The sequence below is a fragment of the Thamnophis elegans genome, chromosome 1 (assembly GCF_009769535.1).
Source record: "Thamnophis elegans isolate rThaEle1 chromosome 1, rThaEle1.pri, whole genome shotgun sequence".
Taxonomy (NCBI): Eukaryota; Metazoa; Chordata; class Lepidosauria; order Squamata; family Colubridae; genus Thamnophis; species Thamnophis elegans.
The window spans coordinates 83,372,514-83,393,323 of NC_045541.1; the positions used below are offsets into that span (position 1 = coordinate 83,372,514).

The 20,810-nt window shown below is 43.4% G+C and overlaps 2 protein-coding genes across 4 annotated transcripts in view; both read left to right on the forward strand.

Annotated features, from left to right (window-relative positions):
• The first annotated feature begins 961 nt into the window (after positions 1-961).
• Positions 962-4,075, forward strand: LOC116505569 (uncharacterized protein K02A2.6-like). Its single transcript, XM_032212869.1, has 2 exons — positions 962-3,024; positions 3,145-4,075. The coding sequence occupies exons 1-2, from the start codon at positions 962-964 to the stop codon at positions 4,073-4,075; spliced, it is 2,994 nt and encodes a 997-aa protein (XP_032068760.1).
• A 5,622-nt stretch (positions 4,076-9,697) lies between these two features.
• PLEKHA7 (pleckstrin homology domain containing A7) overlaps positions 9,698-20,810 on the forward strand; it is a 139,440-nt gene continuing 128,327 nt past the window's right edge. Inside the window, exons 1-3 of one of the 3 annotated variants that reach the window (XM_032222637.1) lie at positions 9,698-11,507; positions 11,690-11,766; positions 12,103-12,160. In XM_032222637.1, coding sequence (XP_032078528.1) covers positions 11,170-11,507; positions 11,690-11,766; positions 12,103-12,160 — 473 coding nt within the window. In that variant the 5' untranslated portion in view covers positions 9,698-11,169. The remainder of the gene's footprint in view (positions 11,508-11,689; positions 11,767-12,102; positions 12,161-20,810) is intronic. The other 2 variants (XM_032222647.1, XM_032222628.1) reach the window with 2 other exon arrangements.

Sequence of the window (20,810 nt, forward strand, 5' to 3'; positions counted from 1 at the left end):
GAAATAAATTTCCTTCTTTTTTTCTTTTTCTTCTCCCTTCCCTTCCTTCCTCCCTCTCTCCCTCCCTCCACCCTCTCAAACACACACAGACACAGACACACAAAGTTAGATTGGAGGGAGTCAGGGAGACCACAGGAGGAGACAGGAAGCCAGTCAAAGAGCCACACTGGAGCACACATACTTTTCCCCAGCCCCGGAAGGATCCAGCCCAGCTTCACTGATTACAGGTTTGAAAAGACAACGTGGCTCTGCCTGCAATCAAACTACACTTGGGGTGGGAGAGCACTTCCCTCCAGCCTTTGCCCAAAGCCCCACACCAGGAGGATGAAGTTTGAATTCCTCCTCCCTCCTTTTCCAGCTGTTTCAGAGAGGATTTCAACTCTGCTCTTGCCTGTCATCATGAAAAGAAAAAAGAAAGGAAAAAGGCAAGAGCTGAGGTCAGGCTGAGCTAGTTGCTGCCTCACCGTGGATGACTCTGCTTAACTGTTTAAAAAAGCCTCTAAAAAAGCGCCCTCTACAGGACGAGGCAGGAGAACAACATGCCTCATCTATGTCAGGAATTTTTTGCTAGGAAGAACTCAACACAAACTGTTGTGTTCTGAGCTTGCGCTGACTAAAAGTTTAAGCGGGAAGCGCTCGACAGCTTATTGGCTGATCGTTTGACAGCTCCTGTATAAATAGGGAGCTGTCCAAACGAGCAGCGCGCGTTCCTATCTAAGCCGGTTCTGAAGTGTTAGCTTGTACTTAAGGGAATAAACTTGTTAGCCTTTATTCCTGTCTCCGCCTCAGTTCTTCTGGCTACCCACAGGTCCTTGGTACACATCACTGGCGACGAGGGTGGGATCGCCAAACTGAGGTGCAAGAAGCTGAAGTCACTCACTGCTGAAGTCACTCGCTGAGTCACTAGAACCGCGCTTTTTTTAAATTCTACCGCGACAAGACGTCGCTGGCTCTGACAGGAATGGCCACGTTAAACTTCGCACCATTCAACTATGGCTCTGAGACTTGGGAGTCTTACACGGCTCGGTTTGAATGTTTTTTGGTCGCCCACGACCTCACCGAGCTAACAGATGAGCGAAAATGTGCATTTTTCCTGTCCGTCTGTGGCACAGACGTTTTCCACACCGCCACAGCTCCTGAGCCCATCAAGGCCGTTCCATGGCCCGTGCTGATGGCGAAGCTAACGAGCCATTATGCGCCATTTCCGTCCAAGATAGCCCGCCGCCATGTGTTCCACCAGCGGAGCCAAGCTGAGGGGGAGTCCGTCAGCGCCTATGTTGCAGCGCTACGATCGGCCGCTCTTCACTGCGAGTTCCGAGATCTGGATGAGGCCCTCCTCGACCGTCTCGTGTGTGGCCTGAGGGACCTCAAATTACAGAAACGGCTGCTGACCAAAACAGATCTTTCATTCCAAACTGCTTTCGATGAGGTTCGGGCTTCCGAAATGGCCGCGGCATCCCTGGCGACCATTGCAAAGGCCCGGTCCGCCACCGCAGCGCAGTCTGCCAATGCCTTTAACACAGATACCGGTCTGCCAGACTCCGAAAGCGAAGATTCCGAGTCTGAAACCCAGGGTGAGGGCATTAACCGCCTTGAGGAGGCGAATAGAAAGAGCTGGCATCGGCGGAAGGGCGACCCTAAATCTGCATGTAGTGGTTGCGGAGGCAACCACGAAAGAGCTGAGTGCAGATTCAGGCAAGCCCTCTGCCAGCGGTGTGGCAGGAAGGGCCACATCGCTCGGGTGTGCCGAGCCGCGCAGCCCATGCCCTGTCCAGAATCCCAAGCCAACCGGTCTCGACAACATCGAACTCGGACAGAGGGCCCCAAGAAGGCCAGGATGGATTGCCATGCCATCCTCCGGAATGCTACCCAGGGTCTCTCGTGCCACCAGCTGCAAAAGAAGATACAGCTAACCGTGACTGTGGAAGGGAAACCGTGCGAGATGGAGCTCGACACCGGTTCTGCAACCTCTATTGTGTCATGGAGCACAATGAAGCGCCTTGTGCCGCAGCTGTCAAAACGCCAATTACAAAACTGTAACCTGATGTTACGGGACTATCAGGGAAACCTGATTCCAGTCATCGGCACTCGCAAGGTCAGAGTACAATTCAAGGGGTTTGACGGCCGCTTACCCCTCATCATAGTCGAAGGCCGGTTGCCCAGCCTTCTCGGCCTTGACTGGTTCCAGTCCCTCGGTCTGCAGATCAGCGGCATCCACAACCTCGGCGCATCTGCCCTCGATTGCCTGGTCAACGAATTCCCTACTGTGTTCGATGGCTCGCTGGGCAAATACACAGGCACGCCCGTGTCTTTCAACCTTGACCCATCAGTGCAGCCGGTGCGTTTGAAGCCACGCCGAGTTCCCATCGCTCTCAAACCAAAGGTGGATGCCGAGCTGGAAAAACTAGTGGCTCAAGGCATCCTTGAACCAGTGGACCATGCCAGATGGGAAACACCCATTGTGTTACCCATCAAGCCAGATGGCAGCGTAAGGATTTGCGCTGACTACCGCTGCTCCATCAACCGTGCCCTGCCTTCCAACGCATACCCGGTGCCAGTGGTCCAGCACTTGCTGCACACCTTGGGCGAGGGAACTGTTTTCGCGAAGCTCGACCTCGCCCAAGCTTATCAACAGCTGGTGGTGGACGATGAAGCAGCGGAAGCACAGACGATTATAACACACAGAGGCGCTTTCCGTTGCCGCAGACTTCAGTTTGGGGTCAGCATCGCCCCAGGACTGTTCCAGAGTTTAATGGAGCGGCTGCTCCAAGGACTCCGAGGCGTCGTCCCCTATTTTGACGACGTCCTCGTGTCAGCCACCTCCATGGATGAACTAATGGCCCGTTTGCGCTTAGTCCTCCAACGTTTCCAACAAGTGGGACTGAAGGTCAAGAGAGATAAGTGCCAGGTTGCGGTAGCCCAGATAGAATTCCTTGGTTTCCTCATTGATGGCAGTGGCATCCACCCCACGGCTGCCAAGACCAAAGCCATCGTGGAGGCCCCTGCCCCCACTAACAGAGCTGAGTTACAGGCCTTTTTAGGCCTCCTTAATTTTTACGCTGTTTTTCTGCCACACAAAGCTTCTGTGGCAGAACCGCTCCATCGCCTCCTGGACTCTGGCGCACCCTGGGTTTGGGGCCGCAGGGAAGCATCCGCTTTCCAAGCTGTCAAACACTTCCTCGTCTCCAACGATGTCCTAGTTCAATACAGCGAGCACTTGCCTCTCGTACTCGCTTGTGACGCTTCCCCCTACGGGGTGGGCACTGTCCTTTGCCACCAGTTACCCAGCGGAGCAGAGGTGCCAGTTGCCTATTTTTCGCGCACGCTCTCTGCCTCTGAACGTAACTATGCCCAAATTGATAAAGAGGCTCTTGCCATTGTGGCTGGGGTGCGCCGGTTCCACCATTACTTGTACGGCCGCCCATTCCAAATTGTCACCGATCACAAGCCCCTACTCGCGTTGCTGGCCGGAGATCGCCCAGCCCCTCAGATTCTCTCCCCACGCATGACCCGCTGGTTTGTGTTCCTCGCGTCCTACGACTACCAGCTACACCACCGACCGGGGAAGCAGATCGCCCACGCCGACGCCCTCAGCCGTTGCCCTCTCCCAGAGGCCCTGGAAGATCCTGCTGCCGCCGCACCTGTTTTCCTTATTGACGACCTCAACCTTCCTCTCTCTGCCGCCGACATCGCCCGCGTGTCCGCAAGGGATCAGGTAATATCCCGGGTGCTAGACTGGGTTAAGCGAGGGTGGCCGAAAGACCCCGTAGACCCCGGTTACCTTCCCTTCAAATCACGCCTGGCGGAGCTATCCGTTCAGCGCGGCTGTTTACTGTGGGGCCATAGGGTAGTCGTACCGGCCTCACTGAGGACTACCGTCCTGCGACAGCTGCATCACGCTCACCCCGGAATTGTCCGGATGAAAGCCCTAGGTAGAAGCTACGTTTGGTGGCCCAAGCTTGACCAAGACATAGCCGACCATGTCGCCGGCTGCCCACAATGCCAAGGCGCCCAGGCGCTGCCGCCTAAAGTGGAGCCGCGCACGTGGGAGCCCCCATTCACCCCATGGTCCTGAATTCACGTTGACTTTGCAGGCCCCATTCACGTCCGTATGCTCTTTATTGCTGTTGACGCCTTCTCAAAATGGGTCGAGGTCGTCCACATGTCCTCCACTACAGCAGACGCGCTAATCGCGACCCTGCGCCACCTTTTTGCCACCCATGGCCTGCCCGACGTGGTGGTGTCCGATAACGGACCTCAACTAACAGCAACCAAGTTTGAGGCGTTCCTTGCTTCCCAGGGCATCCGACATGCCCTCACCTCCCCGTTCCATCCCGCTAGCAATGGCTTGGCGGAGTGCGCTGTTCGCTCCGTCAAAGAGGCTCTTTCCAAATTAGACCACCTTCCCTGGCAGGAACGAATTGACGCCTTCTTGCTAGCCCAACACTCCACTCCCTCGCCAGAGACGAACACGAGCCCAGCCGAGCGTCTCATGGGACAGCGGTTGCGGACAACCCTGGACCGTTTGCACCCTGCCTATTCCGCTCCGACGCCATTGGATTCCCGGGGAGGGTCCCGATCCTTCGTCCAGGGGGAGGCAGTGTATGCCCGGAATTATGTAGGACATCCCTTGTGGCTACCGGGCATAATAACTGACCAGACCGGGCCCTGCTCCTACAGGGTCAGGCTCCTCGACGGCAGAGTCTGGAAACGCCACTGCGACCAGTTGCGGAGCAGGCACCAACCACCAACGAGTCAGCAGCAGTCAACCGACCTGCCAACACTGACGGGCCCGACGACCGACGCCGGGCACGGAAACGAGGCCAGCCAAGAACAAGCAGCCGGAGCCCCAACCCGAAGCGGCGACTTACTTGGTGGGCCAGCACCGTCCTTCGCTCTCCAGCGGCCCGGGTGATCGCCGTCCTCCGATGCAGAGTCCTCGGCCGAACAACCAGAGCCTCCAAGCGGTGCAGAAGGGCCTAGGGCATCCGGCCGCATCAGGCGGCGTCCAGCATATTTACAAGACTACGCCTGCGCGAACTTAGGGGGGAGGAGTGTTGTGTTCTGAGCTTGCGCTGACTAAAAGTTTAAGCGGGAAGCGCTCGACAGCTGATTGGCTGATCGTTTGACAGCTCCTGTATAAATAGGGAGCTGTCCAAACGAGCAGCGCGCGTTCCTATCTAAGCCGGTTCTGAAGTGTTAGCTTGTACTTAAGGGAATAAACTTGTTAGCCTTTATTCCTGTCTCCGCCTCAGTTCTTCTGGCTACCCACAGGTCCTTGGTACACATCACAAACTACAACTATTCTAATTAATTTATACCCTTAGATGGTTGTGTGTATGTGTGTACGTGTGTGTGTGTGTATGTATAGTATGGGTATTATGTTCGGCATAGTCAACAAGCTGAAGGAATTCCTTTAAAAGGTTCAGTTACTTGTATAGGTAAATACTGGTTATTTAAATATACAGTATGATATTCAAGTCATCTATATTCTATAGCATGTAAGTAAGAGCATATTTTAATAAATTAAGCAGTTAAATTTAAGCAGAGAAATATTTAATTAAAATAATCCAAATTCTTTTGCGAACTTAGTGTCAGTATTATTAAACACATTTATTACTACGTAGGTTACACTTTCTTTTTAAAATAAATTTTATTAAATGTTTTTAAGAGAAATGTAGTCTATACTTTCAATCAGTCTGACATACCTATTTTTACAATCTACTTGTAATTGACAGGTGAAATATGTATACAAGTGTTCTAAAATGCAGAACAGAATTCTCCACCTTACTGGTTTATTTCATTATACATAAAGCTCATGCGCAGAATTTACTTTTGACCTTTTATATGGAAAAGAAATTCAAAGGGAGAAATTCTTATAGCTTAACCTTTACTATAACTGATTCTGTAGTATAGAAAAAAACCTAAAGGGAGTCCTTGACTTACCACAATTGAGCCCAAAATTTCATTGCTAAGCAAGTCAGTTGTTAAGTGAGTTTTCTCCATTTTATAACTTTTTTGCCACATTTGTTAAGCAAATCATTGCATTTGTTAAGTGAATCATGTCATTAACCAAATCTGCCTTCCCCTACTGACTTTGCTTGTTGAAAGCTGGCTGGGAGGTTACAAGCAGTGATCACATCACCCCAGGGCAGTGCAACTGTCATAAATACATAACAGTTGCCAAGCACCTCGATTTTGATCACATGACCACCAGATACTTCAACAGTCATAAGCAACTGATCATAAGTCACATTTTTCAGTGCTGTTGTAACTTTGGTCACTAAATGAATGGTTACATTTTGAGGACTAGCAGTATAATTGTTAAATCAAACATGTATTTCGTTGTCTGCTTTAATTCGTGTCGATTTCACAGCAAAAATAAACCACAACCCTTATATGAACAGCCATTGAAAATAGTCAAAACATTAGTGGAAATAGTATTAAACTATATCTTCAATCATCTTCAACATTCCTTCACCCTCCGTTTTTTTTAAAAGGTGCAGTCACAGCTGTTCCTCATAAAATAAATGCTGTTTGTTTATCTATGATCTTGAAAAGTTGAAGAAACAATGAGGTAGTTGATTGGTCATAAAACACAAACTGATTTGCAAGTGTATAAACATGGCCTATTTCTCAGGCAGGTTTCAGCAACTGGCAGCACCTAGCTGCCCTTGGAAATCTGAGAAGTCTAAGCAGGGCTGGTATTCTTTAATATCTGGACTGAGAATGCTTGAAATTACAGGAATGCCAAGCAAGCAAGTAAGGTTTTTTTTTAAAAGCCTGCTAGAAAGGAGGAATTGAGAAACCACTTCTCATGGGTGTGGTCACCAGTCATTGAGCACAACCTGAGCAGATATTTATATTTTAATTCATTAGATACGGGATCTTTGGAAAGCATGATTACTGCTATTATATAAAATTAACTTAATACTAAATACCCATGGAAATATCATTAGTACCCTGTCCAATTAAAATTTAGCTTTTAACTTAAAAAAAGCTGCTACAAAGCACTGTCACAGATTGTCCACTAGTTTTGGAAAGAAATTCATTATTCCAGAGAGTACCGTATTCTTCAGACTATAAAATGCACCAAAGTATAAGACGCACCAAGATTTTGAAGAGGCAAATTAAGTTTTTGCACTCTGCAGACCTCCCAAAAATGGCCCATTTTTCATGAAAACAGGCCCTTTTCCCCCCCAAAAGGGGCATGAATAGCCTTTAGGAGGCTTATAGAGTGCTCCTGGGGAGTGCCCCCCCCAATGAACAAAAATGGCCCCTATTGTCGTGAAAACAGGGCCATTTTTTTTCAAGAAAATGACATGCATAGCCTTTAGGAGGCTTATAGAGTGCTCCTGGGGGCTCGGGGGGGGGGATGACAAAATTGAGCAAAAAACCAGCCCATTTCCCCCTCATTTCTGCCCTCCCCAGCCCCCAGGAGCACTCTGGAAGCCTCCTAAAGACAATGCACGGCCATTTTGGTAAAGGGGGCGGGGTTTCAGGAGGCAAAAAATGCTGTATTTAGTGTATAAGACACACCCAGCTTTTCAGCCTCTTTTTTGAGAGAAAAGGTGCATCTTATCCTCTGAAAAATATGGTAGATTTCTAAACATGTTCTCCTTTTTTCACTCCCCCAGAGTTTGTGCCTTTTTAAAATCCTCCATCCTCCAAGCAGTAGTCATGAGCTTAAATAGACTCCAGAGGATGGTAGAAAAGAAGGCCTGGAGGAATGTTGTCCATAGGGTCACGATGGGTCAGACACGACTTCACAACTAACAACAGCAATCTGCTGAAATTCTCATTTCTTTTTTCCAAAGGTTTGTGCTCCTACTTAATATCCAGCTTGTATACTAATATTTTCCCTTCTCATGCAAAAACAGAAATCCTGTTTTTGTTTTTCTCTAACTTTTGTCACATCTTTATTTTTAAGCTGAAGCCAAATTGCACAAGTCGCCACCAGAATCTTCCCCTTTGATACTTTTCTTTAGTTTAAAATATAACTGTGATTTAGTATATCACTTCAATAAAATCTTTGGACATTTTTTACTTTGTTTCCATTACTGGGTATTTTGCAATGTGTGTGTATTCCTTTACACACCTTTAGCCACCAATTATTTATATTTTTTGCTGTTGAGTAAAGTATTGACTCTTGGTGACTACTTGGGCTACTTCCTGTATTCTAGCTTTTTTGGCAAGATTTTTGGAAGTAGTTGCCACTGCCTTCTTCCTACAACAGAGAGAGAATGATTGCCAAAGGCCATCCAGATGGCAGAACTAGCATCCTCAGTGCCTTAACCACTACACCAAAATGCCTCTCGGATATACTTTGTCAATATGTATTTTTACTGGATAGAGCCAGTATTATATGAAAAAGGTTTCCCTATCATGCATTTGAGCCAAACTTCTACAAGCATACAAAAAGGTGGTTTTTTTTGGAAGTTACAGACATATTTAGAGCACCATATCCCATGTTAATATGGTGATATAAAAATATGACCTTGTTGTTTCATGTATTTTGTCCAGTAATTATCCTGTTTTTCCCCTCTGTGTTACCATTGTTTTAAAATAGCTAATTTTCTGCATTTCTTCCCATCGGTTGACTGTATTCAGTTGTTCAGTTATTCCCAGAGAGTTTGCCAGGGCTTATTCCTTAATACCTAGATTGAGTGTGCTTGAAATTTCCGGGCTGAAAACCAAGCAAGGTTTGCAGCACTGTGCATACATAGCATTATAATTATATAGTATTACATAGTACATACATAGCACATACATAGAATTGTAATTTTCTATTTGTATTTAAATATCTTACTAATAACAACTTTATCTGGTCCCTTTAAACTGTGGTTCATAATCGAAAGAAACAGGGAAAGGAAAACTGCACAAAGGTGAGGAAAATAAAAGGGATTTAAAAAGGGAATTGTAAAAAAAAGGTTTGAAGACACAATTGGGATTAAGTGGGATATGAGCAACATATAAATTTGATGAATACATTTGATGAATAAAAATAAATGAATATGCATACACAAAAGTATTTTGAAAATTAGCCCGATTCATAAGGGCAATAAGTAGCAATAATTTCATTTAATTTTATCTTTAGTTAAGTGAGTAATGAAACTAAGCAAGGAAAGTTCATAAGAAGTGGAAAAAATAGAAGGATTGACAGATAAAGTTTAGGGAAATCAACAGAATGGATTGTTTTAAAGGGAAAGGCAAAAATCTACAGGAGTGGAAAGCATTCTGTGGATTTAAAATATTGTCTGAATTTTAAAATTCAAACATAGTTTATATATTCCAGGAAGTAAACTGAAGTTACCCTTATTCAAAATGGATTTTTTAAAAAAAAATGTATCCATTTGAATAGAAAAAGTAAGGTATCTTTATACAAGACTTTAATATTTGAAGGATTATCTATAATGGTAAAATTATATCCACAAAAATATAGAGAACCAATTAATTGAACCTAGCCACCAGGTTAAAAACTGGGAGACCATGAGTTCTAGTCCTGCCTTAGATATGAAAGCTGATGATATGACTTTAGGCCAGTCATTCTCTCTCAGATGCAACAATAACAAGGTTGTGGAAAAAGTAGGAGGAAGGAGTATTAGACGTGTTTGCTTTCTTGAGATATTTATTTAAATAAAATAAGGCAGGATATTAAATAAATAAATAAATAAATAAATGATCTATACATGGTGGATAAAGAGTTTATCTTCTAAAGGAATATATTCATTGCAAAAATTACTGAATTGCCAATCATAAGAAATCTATGGGATATTGCATGTTGCTTGTACTCTAATTTTATCAATTGTCTTTCTTCTCTTTTTAAACATTAAGCAATTTAAATTTTAAATTGCCTTTTTGGAACAAAGATAACACAGGAAGTGAAGAGTCTTCTTGAGTCATATTCTAAAGTAACATTCTTAATTACTAATGAATGTATGCTAAGCATATCTTAAAGGCTATGATATACATCAAAATTCTATCTGACAAAATGTATTCTTTGTCTCATGTTTCTGGTAATTTGTATAGTACTTCAAGTCTGCAGGCAAGATGATAATTCAACTTTCCTATATTTTAAGAAAGAAAGAAACAAAGTTATATTCTTAATGTAATTTCTCCCCATCTAATTTTGGGGTTTTCCCCTTATATTTTTATTTATACATTTTCATCAAGAACAGAAGCAGCAAAAGAAAAATAATTTATAGTGAGAAAGAACAAGTCACTGTCCAGAGAGAGGTTTGTGTAGATCTGGGTCAACTTATATTAAGCAAACAAGTCTTGTTGTCTCTGTTAGGAATTCATGCTTGACAGGTTGGAACAGAAGTCCACTGAAATATTTGAAGGGCCAGAAAAACCTACAGTACTTCGTAACTTTTGCCACTTGGTCCACTCAGGCAATGAGGGCATATATTATTCTGAGTCTGAATTTCAAATTTTAAAATTTTGCATGCTCAGCAGGTTTACAGTATAAAATTTAGGGCCATATTTCCCTCTTGGAAAGATCAGGTGAAGTTAAAACAGAAATCTTTATGTAAGATACAGTCACGTTTGGCTTAAATAAGCTGACGCTTATGGTCAAGTGTTTTACAGCAGAGGAAGAAGCGACTCAAGAAAAGGAATATAGGCTTTCTTCTCTCAAAACGTATCTGTTTTGATTATCCAATTTAGGCAATTACCTGGCTTTGCATGATATAAAGTCTAAAGCCCAGGTAAGATATGGTTCAGCAAACCGAGAGAGCCCTGGGGCTGGCTTTGTTATTCGAAGCACGGCAAGTATGAATCCTTCCTTTCTTTTAAATAATGCGACTTGTGTGGAATTTCGAGCCGGCATACTTTCACACACAATTTAGTGTTGCTGCCCGGTAGGTAGAAAGTAAAAAGACAGCTGAGGTAGAGACTCCAAGCCGAAAGGGACGACAACCATGAAACCTCGGAGCTTTTAAGCGTTTGGTTTCTTAGAAAAGTTCTCCGGGAAAGGAAACTTTCCCCCCCACGCTGAGTTATACGGAGCCCCGACTTCACACCGGAGCCTCAAAACTTTGAAGATGAAGGAACACAACAAAGGGGGAGGGGCGTAGAACCTGTTGCCCGGATCGCCACGGGAGACCGAACGCCCTGCGCCTGCAGCAGCTGCCGACTTGCCTGCCTGCCTGCCTTGCAACACGGGCAATGAACCGTCCGTCCGGGGAAAGCTGCTTGTCCTCCCCTCCTCCCACACACACGCCCAAGGGCAGAGGGCGGCCAAACACGTCGCGCGGATTTTCGGGGCGTGTGTGTGTGCTTGCGCCTCCTGCTAACCGCTGCCCGGTGGCGCTGCTGAGCGGCCCAGGGGCACCGGGTAGCCCGCCTGGCCTGGCCTGCCCTCCCGTTCCCCCGCAGACGTCCCCCTTTCTCCGGCGGGCAGGGCGCGCGGCGAACATGGCGGCGGCCAAGGCGGTGGGGCGGGACACTCTACCTGAGCACTGGTCCTATGGCGTCTGCAGGGACGGCCGGGTCTTCTTCGTCGAGTAAGACACCGGGCGGGAAAAGAAAAGAAAAAAAACCCAAGGGGCGGAGGCGGGGTTGTCTCTTCAGCGCGCCCGTTTCCCTTTTTCTCCCCCCCCCCCCGGTCCCCGCTTTCCTTCCCCGCCGACTTCTCTTTCCGCGGGCTGGACTAACAGGTGCATGTTTGCCGCTTCTCCCTCTTTAGCGACCTGACCCGCGCAACTACTTGGCTGCATCCTCGCACCGGGGAGCCCGTCAACTCAGGCCACATGATTCGCTCAGGTGGGTGCCCTATGCCCGGGCTCCTCACGGAGAAAGAGCCGGCGGGGAGACGCTTCGGGGGTGGGGGTGGGGGTGGGTGGAGGAGGGGACCCTCCCCCCCACGCGTGTTTCTCCCCCTGGCGCGCCCCACGCTGGGTGTTTGTGTTTGCCTTTCTCTCCCCTTTTCCCTCTGGGGAAGGAGTGCGGGGGAGGATAACTACCTTTGTGTGGCTGGGAATTATGCTCGCCTGTCTCCAGGGCACAAACATCTCACTTCCCTCCTCTTGGCCACTTTCTTTCCCGGCTCTCTCCCCCCCCCCCCCCCCCCCGGTCTTTCTCCTTTCTTTTTTCTTGTAGATCTGCCCCGTGGCTGGGAGGAGGGATTCTCGGAAGAGGGAGCCAGCTATTTCATTGAGTGAGTATTCCTCACTTTCGAGGCGTTTCGTTTTCACCCGGGACTAAAGCCGAAAGTCGTAGGAACTAAAAAAACAAAACAAAAAAGGACGATTTGTTGCCACCGTTTGTTCGGTTTCCAGACATCTGGCTTTCGTTCAGTTGTCTCCACGTCACGGGGGAGTGGGGGGGAAGGTCCCTGTGTGACCGAAGTGAAAGAAATACTGCTTTTGTTAATGTATAAGAGAGCGTGGGTTCTGGCACTTCTGTTTGGGATGCCTTTTGTTTTGTTTTGTTTTTAATCTTAGCACCTCAGGTGTGCGTGTCTGTTCATTCGAAACTTCCTTTGTGTTCTCCGACACACGCAACAGGTTTCACCTGTGTGGTTGTTTATATTGCTTCCAGGTTTCTGGCTGTTGAAGTGACTTGTGGACTAAATGTCAGCTATACCTGGCCAAATAACTTAGTAATGGAACCTGTTGCCTATGATTGAGTTGAATGAAGTGTTTCAGGGACCTTGGCAGAAGGCAGGGTCTTCCAACATGTGGATTGTCCCTTTTAAAGAGGTTTAGAGCAATTAAAGGTAGAAGCTATTAAATAATAAAAGGCCAGTCTGATATAGTGCAGGATGCTTGCTGAAGATATGAGAGGGGATTACAACAAAACTCAATGACAGCAGAACAATGAAAACATTGAGGAAAAAACATAATGAAATACAAGCAGTAGCTTGTTTAAGAAAAAAACAAAGAGATTTAACAATTTTGTAGCTTCTCTATTGCAGAAAGGGAAGCAGTTATTTTCCTGGAAAAGAATAATTTACAAGGCATGTTGTCTTCATATTTATATCTGTTCAGTCATTTCAATTTCTGAATAAAGCAAAAATGTTACTGTTTCCTCTACTCATTCTGCTGATAGATAGAGCTGACTATCTGAAACTGTTTTGCTTTCTGATTTCCTTGTGGCACTCCAACCAACTTCCTTGTGGTGCTGCAATTAAAAGTTCTTGGTTTTCCTAGTGATGGAGAGACAAGGCTTGATTTTTATATGGTACTAGTCTAAAAAAGTTGAGTGAGTAATACATTGTCTGTGTCATGTCATTCCTTCTGTCATAAAATAAGTATTCTGATTTTATTTTTAGATGGAAGTCATTTTGCAAAACTTGAATTCATCTTGACAGATATATGTGCAGGTTTATTTTTTGCATCTATTCAGTACATGATACTGTTTTAAAATTATTGAATTCTCATGAGCTATACTGGGCTACCTTATGAATAAACTGATGCCTATGAAGGCTGTTTCAATTGGAAAACAATAGGTGTTGGAGGTGATTGGCATTGATTTTAGAAATTGTATTATGTGGATTTTAAAAAAAGGATTTGAAATGTATTTGTCGTGATGGCTTGCTGATATTCATAAATTAGCTTGCTGGTTCAGAATACAGCATAAATGGAAACTCGGGGGTTGTAAATGATTGGCATACTTGACTTGAGAAGCTCTATTTGTCGCTTTGTCTTGCTGCTGTTCATAAATTAGCAGGACTTTCCATTTAGCAAGTATTGTAGATTCACCTATTGCAACTGTTTTTATATTAAGGTTACATGTATAGTTATTTTGAGTGTTTATTTTGACTCTTCAGAAATTTCATCCTTTTTATGTTTAGTTTTCTTTCACATTGTGTATAGAGTTTTTGTGCAAAGATTTTTCTTTCCCATTTTTTTTAACCTAGCCTATAGAGAATTAGTTTTTAGCCAGTATAATTTGTTTTAAGGGAAGTTTAGCCAAGATTTGCCTGGCAGGGATGTAAGTGAAGGAAAGTGGAGATGGTTTTAGATAAAATTGTTGAAAGTGTATTGGAGGAACTGAAAAGATCTTTAGGATGGACAAAGTATATCAAAAGAATTATAAATGAGAGAAGAGGTCTCAAGTAAGATTTGGACTCAGTCTTGACTGGGGAAATACAAGGTACTCTCAGAATCCTAAGATTGTGGTGGGGTTATTTATACATTTCAAGGGAGGCATTTATAATACGAAAATATTTATTTGATTGGAAGATTGTGTTTCTGACTTTTCTTGGATTGCTGTGAGCTGCGTATAGAGCTAGGCTTGGCCTACAGAGGTTCCTGATACAGAGCAATCATGTGAACTGTCAGAGCCATAAAGAGATTGGGGGATGACTAATCAATGTTGGATGCTAAAGTTGTTACAGTGGAATCTCATATTGGGATTCTGATGGGAGAGAAAAATATGGTGAGAGTTACTGAATAGGCTGTTAAACAGAATAGGGATGATAGAACACATTTCTTGCTCTAAACCACTTGCCTCTATCCTGAATCTAGATCCGGGTTAGTTAATCTTTTTATACCTACCGCCCACTTTTGTATCTCTTTTAGTAGTAAAATTTTCTAACTGCCCACCGGTTCCACAGTAATGGTGATTTATAAAGTAGGGAAGTAACTTTACTTTATAAAATTTATAAAGCAGAGTTACAGCAAACCCCTACCGCCCACCATGAAAGCTGGAACGCCCACTAGTGGGCGGTAGGGACCAGGTTGACTACTACTGATCTAGATGGCTGAATTGTCAGGCATCTGTGGTTTCTGGCTGCAGTTGGTAATTAGGCAAACGTGGAGTGCATTACTGATGGATGTGATGTGCTCTGCAAGAGGTGGTGGCTTAGCCCTCTCTTGAAGAAGCCATCTCTCAATCCAATTGTATTTTCCCAACCTTTTGTTTTGGGCAAGATTGTTGAGAAGATGATGGGAAATCAGCTACAGAGAATCCCAGAAGAAATAGATTATCTTGATTCTTTCAATCAGGTTCAGATATGCTGATAACTGTCATTGGGACCTGGAATGAATGAATGTGACTCCCCTGATCCTATTAAACTGTCAGTGCCATTGATACTATTAACTGCCTGCAAGAATGGGAAGGAAGGCAGTTTTATGGTGATTTCCTGCCTGAGTGAGTTGTTTCAGATAGGAGAGGAAGCACAGCTGTAGTTTTGGGTTATGAGTACTCAAACACTTGTTGGCACAAAGTGGGGTGTGGCAAAGTTCGTCTTCCCTCCCATGCTATTCAGCATCACTGTGAAACTACTGTGAAATGTCATCTTATCTATTTGGAATATGTCTCATCAATATGTTGAGTGATGACACTCAACTTTACACCAATACCTTGATCTAAGCTGTAGATGTTGTGAAATACTAGAATCAGTGCCTGGAGGCTGAAAGACATTAGATGGGAAGACGTAAGCTCAGGTTAACCTTGCTAAAGTTGTACATTAATAAGCACCCAAGAATGTTAGTCACGGCCAGATGGGCTTTTGCCTAGCTGCATCTAATGCACCAAATAGCTCTACTTGGACTAAGATGTTTCAAAACAATGACCCTTGCACTGATCACTATGTGACTGGACTACTGCAATGCATTCTTCCTGGGGCTGCCTTTGAAGACAACTTTGGAGCTGCAGCTTGTGTAAAATGAAATGGTTAGACTCTTTGCTAGAGAAACCCATGACAGCAGAAGCACATGTATTTTAAAGCCATTGTACTAGCTGCCAGTAAGTTTCAAGGCTCAAAGGAAAGTGCTGCTTATTATAAGGCCTTGTAAAATGTATATCACAAGGATCTATGAAGAAACAATTTCCTAAACATGGTTTTGCCCCAACTAGCCAAAATGGTAACTAAAAGAAGGCCTCTCCTCAGGAGGTAAAACAGAATGTCTCCTATGGGGCCTTTTTGGCCAAAAAACAAGTAAATGCTAGTTTTTCAGGAAAAAAAACTTCATAAATTACAGTCACATCATTGCAGGGTGCTGCAAATGGCTGTAAATGAGTGCCCAAAATGCATTCATATGATTGCAGGAGGGGGACGACAGCAGTTAGAAATTTGGAACTGGGTCATAAGTACTTTTGGAGGGGGTTATAAGTTTGAATAGTCGCTAAGCAATCAGTCCTAAGTTGAGGACTACTTGTACTGCCCAGATTATTTTTAACATTTAGAAATGCCATGAAGATAGTTTAATTTCAGCTGACTTTTGGCCCAAAATGAGACTATGAGGGCTTATCATTTATTAGTCACCATTTATTAATTATTAGTCACTTAATGATTTGTTATGTGTTTCATTGGATTTTTAAATTTCTCATTTTGCCACAGAATACCCAGAATTGTAAGCTTAGTAACATGAAAAATTGTGAAACACACCAAAAAATAATTTCTAGTCATTGTAATGTCATACTGAGTCATATTTAGTATATACTTATTTTACACCATATATTTTGATTCTAGTTTATGATTTATTGGAAATGGTGAATGGTTAAATTAGTCATCTGGACAAATCATATTTTAATAATGACTTAACATAGTGCTGGAACTCAGCCAATAGCTCAACTATCTTTTACATTTCCAAAAGCATTCATTGCAGGTTAATAGTAATTTACAATCATACAGATACAATATATTTTTGTCTTTGTCTAAATATTTAGACATGAAGGCTGAAATTCTGGAAGTTGGGACTACTTTATTTTTATATTTTATTAAAATAATCACTTGGCTGTTGAAGCAACCAGGAATTGTCAATATTGCTAGTGATGTATGGCTGTTTTGTTTTGCTTCATTTGTGGATGTGAATGAATATTTTACAGTATCCTTCCCCTGCCACACCCACCAAGCCATGCCCACCAAGCCACGCCACGCCCACCAAGCCATGCCCACAGAACCAGTAATATTTTTTTTTAATCCCACCACTGTCAGAGACGGCCATCCCACAGATCCTGAACCATATCAGGCTTCAAAGCACTTTCACAATATTTTGAACTCTATTTGGTATCCAGTGCAGCTCTTGAAGTGTTATCTGGGTGTCACAAGATGTTCATTACTACTAGATCTGTTGCAGAAAAGTGAACATAATTGATTAAACATAGCAGCATAGTTCCACTCCCTCCATTCAGTTCTCTCCTGAAAATTAACAGGGAAGAAGTTGTCATTTCATTGAAAGGCAGACTGGGTAGGTTATGATACTATACAGGTATTTCATGCCTATTTTCCATTGCAGAATACATTCACCTGTTTCACTCTCAATATAAATTAAAAACCTTATACACTCTTCCCCCAAGGCCAGTGAATCCTAACTTTTGTACATCTAGACTTATATTGCTCTCTGCATGTTTAGAGTTAATTACTCTGCATGTAATTATCAACATTACTGTATACTGTGTATATTGAGATTTTTTTTTTGTTTAGGTGATGAAAACGTTTATAATTATTCTTGGCTATTGTATCATACATAGCTTTAAATAAAAAAAGTCAGTCCTTCACAGTGGAATATGGGAAAGTGAAGGAAGAAGTGCCTGCAGGATTTTCTTTCAATATCAGAAGCCTCTCTGTCCCTCAGAGGAAATCTTATGACCGTGAGAGATTTACATTATGGCCACTCCCAAAGTCTTAATAAGAAGGACAAACTCTTTGCGGCTTGCGAGAGCAAAATATAAGATAATGCTTTAAGAGCTTTCTGCATTTTTCCAAGCACATTAAAAATTGATAAAACATATTTTGATTGTTTTTTTAAAAAGGTAAAAGGTAAAGATTTTCCTTGTCTAGTCATGTCTGACTCGGGAGTGGGGGTGGGGGTGGTTGCTCATCTCCATTTCCTAGCCAAAGGAGCCAGCATTGTGTGAAGAGGCTCCTGTGGTCACATGGCTGGTATCACTATATGTCGAGGTGCATGAACACTGTTACCTTCCCCCCCAAACACTGTTACCTTCCCCCCCCCCCCATTTATATACTTGATTTTGCATACTTTCAAATTGCTAAGTTGGCAGGAGCTGGGGCAGGAACGGGAACTCACCCTGTCATGCAATAGTTGGGTCTTGAACTGCCAACCTTTTGTTCGACAAGCCCAGCATCTTAACCCCTAGACCACCGCATCCCATGATTGTTTACCATCTATTTATAGCTTTTCAAATGTTTTGGAAACTTGCAGCTGCAAATTAATTAAAATATCCATGCATTGGGGATATAAAGGCTTGAGTATGTGCTGCCATAACACAAAACAAACAAACAAAAATTCAACTTTTTCCACATGATAAAAATAAATAGATCCTAATAAATAGATCTGAAATTCTGTGATTTCTGGCTGAAGGCATTATCACCAATGTTTTTAAAGTGTTTTTAAAAGTGTTTTAAAAAAATAAGAAATATTATATATCAATTTTTCTCTATTCAAGAAGACAAGAAAGGATTCTACGGTTAATAATAATGAAAGCCAGGAAACCAAACAGTTGAATTTGATTCTCTTTATGTTAAGAAAGGCCTCAAAGGGTAATTGCTTTTCATATTTAATTCACACCATAGATAATCTTCCAGGATAATCAAAACCAGGCTTGCAAACACTTCCTAAGAATCAGCACGTTAGCGATCAAGGGATAGCCAGTCAAACCTCCTTAGTACAGTAGAGATGTTTCAACAGAAGCCACAACTTTGCTACTCTGGTGCAATTTTGTATGCTGAGTCATTAATGGTTTTGGTTAATGAATATCTCTAAACCTCCTTCGTCTACTTTCACCAGTTAGGAACAACAAGAGATTAGCACACACATTGGACTTTTCTCCTCCAGTGACTCTGTTTATGTCCTCAGGCTGCACAAACTGAAAAGTAGCCATCAGTAAAAAAAAAAAAATGGCACAAATCCCAATACGTCACATGATGCTGCCATGACAACATGAGTTTGACACCCCTATATTAAATGGTCTCTGTTACCCTACTTTCTTTTTTTAATTGTGTACACCCTGAAATGTGAATCTGCTTTTGTCCAACATAGTTTTTGATTTATTATAGTTCAGAAAGTCATTTACATTCTGCAATGTTATTCTGGTTATAAAGCTAGACTCTACCTAAGCTATTCTTCTTTCTCTATATTTATATATGGTTCATAGTTTGCAAACCTCTCACCCCTCCAAAGCGTAATAATGATCAGTGCATACTAATAATTACATAATTTTGCCAGTGCAGAATAAAATCTGGCTTTTCCAAGACAGTTAATTGGTATGATAAATGGTATGGTAAATAAATATTAATCATTTTAAAATGGAATGTACTGCCATGTTTCCCTGAAAAATAAGACGGTCTTATATTTCTTTTGGCTCCAAAAGATACATTAGGGCCTATTTTCGAGGAAACATGGTATCAAGATTATGGTGAGGGGCTGGCCCCCGCCGCCTGGGCACCCCATCCCTGCTGCATGCACAAGAAGCAGTGAGCATGCAAGGACCAATGGTGTCTCGCAGCAGCCACAGTCCACCAGCCCCTTGTTTGGAGCACTCTTGGGCTGCGCATCCCACACAATCTGAATGCTGTGACTGCCACTCTGGTTCTCCAAGCAGCAAGCAGAGGCAAAGGTGCGGTGGGAAGAATGCAATTTGGTTTGCTGGACATCCCACATGACTACATACCCCGTCATGGCCATGGGCAAGCAAAGACAGACAGGCTGGATTAGGCGGGTGGCTTTGTGTGCATCTGGCGGGCTGGATTGTGTGCCTTCTCCCCGCACCTCTGCTTTGCAGTGCTCGGATTCAACTGCACTATATGGGCTGCACAGCCCTAGAGTGTGCCAGCCACGCGGCCACCTGCCCTCTCCACCCCACTGTCTGTCTATGCCTGCACTGGAGCAGGTGGCCATGCAGTGGGTCTGGTGGGCCAGATGGTGTGCCTCCCCTCAGCGCCTCTGCCTCCTGCTGCTTGAAGGGCCAGCCCAGCTGTTGCAGTGCTCGGACCCAGTTTCACTGCGCAAACTGTGCAACCCCAGAGTGCTGGTCAAGAGGCTGGCAGGCTGCGGCTGTTGCCCGACATTGTCGGCTCCCACATGCTCACCACCTCCTGTGCTGGCCATACCCCTCCTTCTCCCTGAGGGCTGATGACATTAACTTGGTCTTATTTTGGGGGTAGGGCTTATATTACAAGCATTCTGAAAAATAATGCTAGGGCTTATTTTCTGGTTGGGTCTTATTTTCTTCATTTAGGAAGGGTATTTCCCTTTTCAGTTGGATTTGTAGAGTAGGAAAATATTAAATTATGGCAAAAAGTTTAATTTTATGTAGTGAGCCACTCTCACTTTTGTTCATTTTATCTGTTTATGTTTTGCATTTTTTGAACTTTGTTTTTATATTTGCTCATTTATCTAAACATTATAATAAATTCAGATTTGAGTTTTTGCTTATGATGCAATGTTTATTATTCTGCAGACATTTTGGCGTTTCTCCCTTCAGTAAAATTTAAATATTAAAACTATTCAAAATATTGTATTATAAACTGTAATTTAATTACAGTAAGCGTATTATAGAATTGGTAATACCCCATAGAATCAAACAGTAGTTTATTGAAGATTATTTTAGAGTGTTATATAGTTGTAGGGTATTTTTGATACAAGTACTAATTTGGCAACATAATTTTGCAGTGGACGTGGTTAATCAACAAAAAAGGGTCAATATGATTTGTTCCATATCAATTCATTAACTAATATAATACTATAAAGATTTGGGATAGATAAAGATTGATATGATAAAAAATAAAAATATATGCAGTTTCAATTTATGAGGAAATTATTCTTCATTACTCAGATATTCCAAATCTATACAGATTCTGCTATATATTGCTGAGTTACCAAATATTGCCATAATAT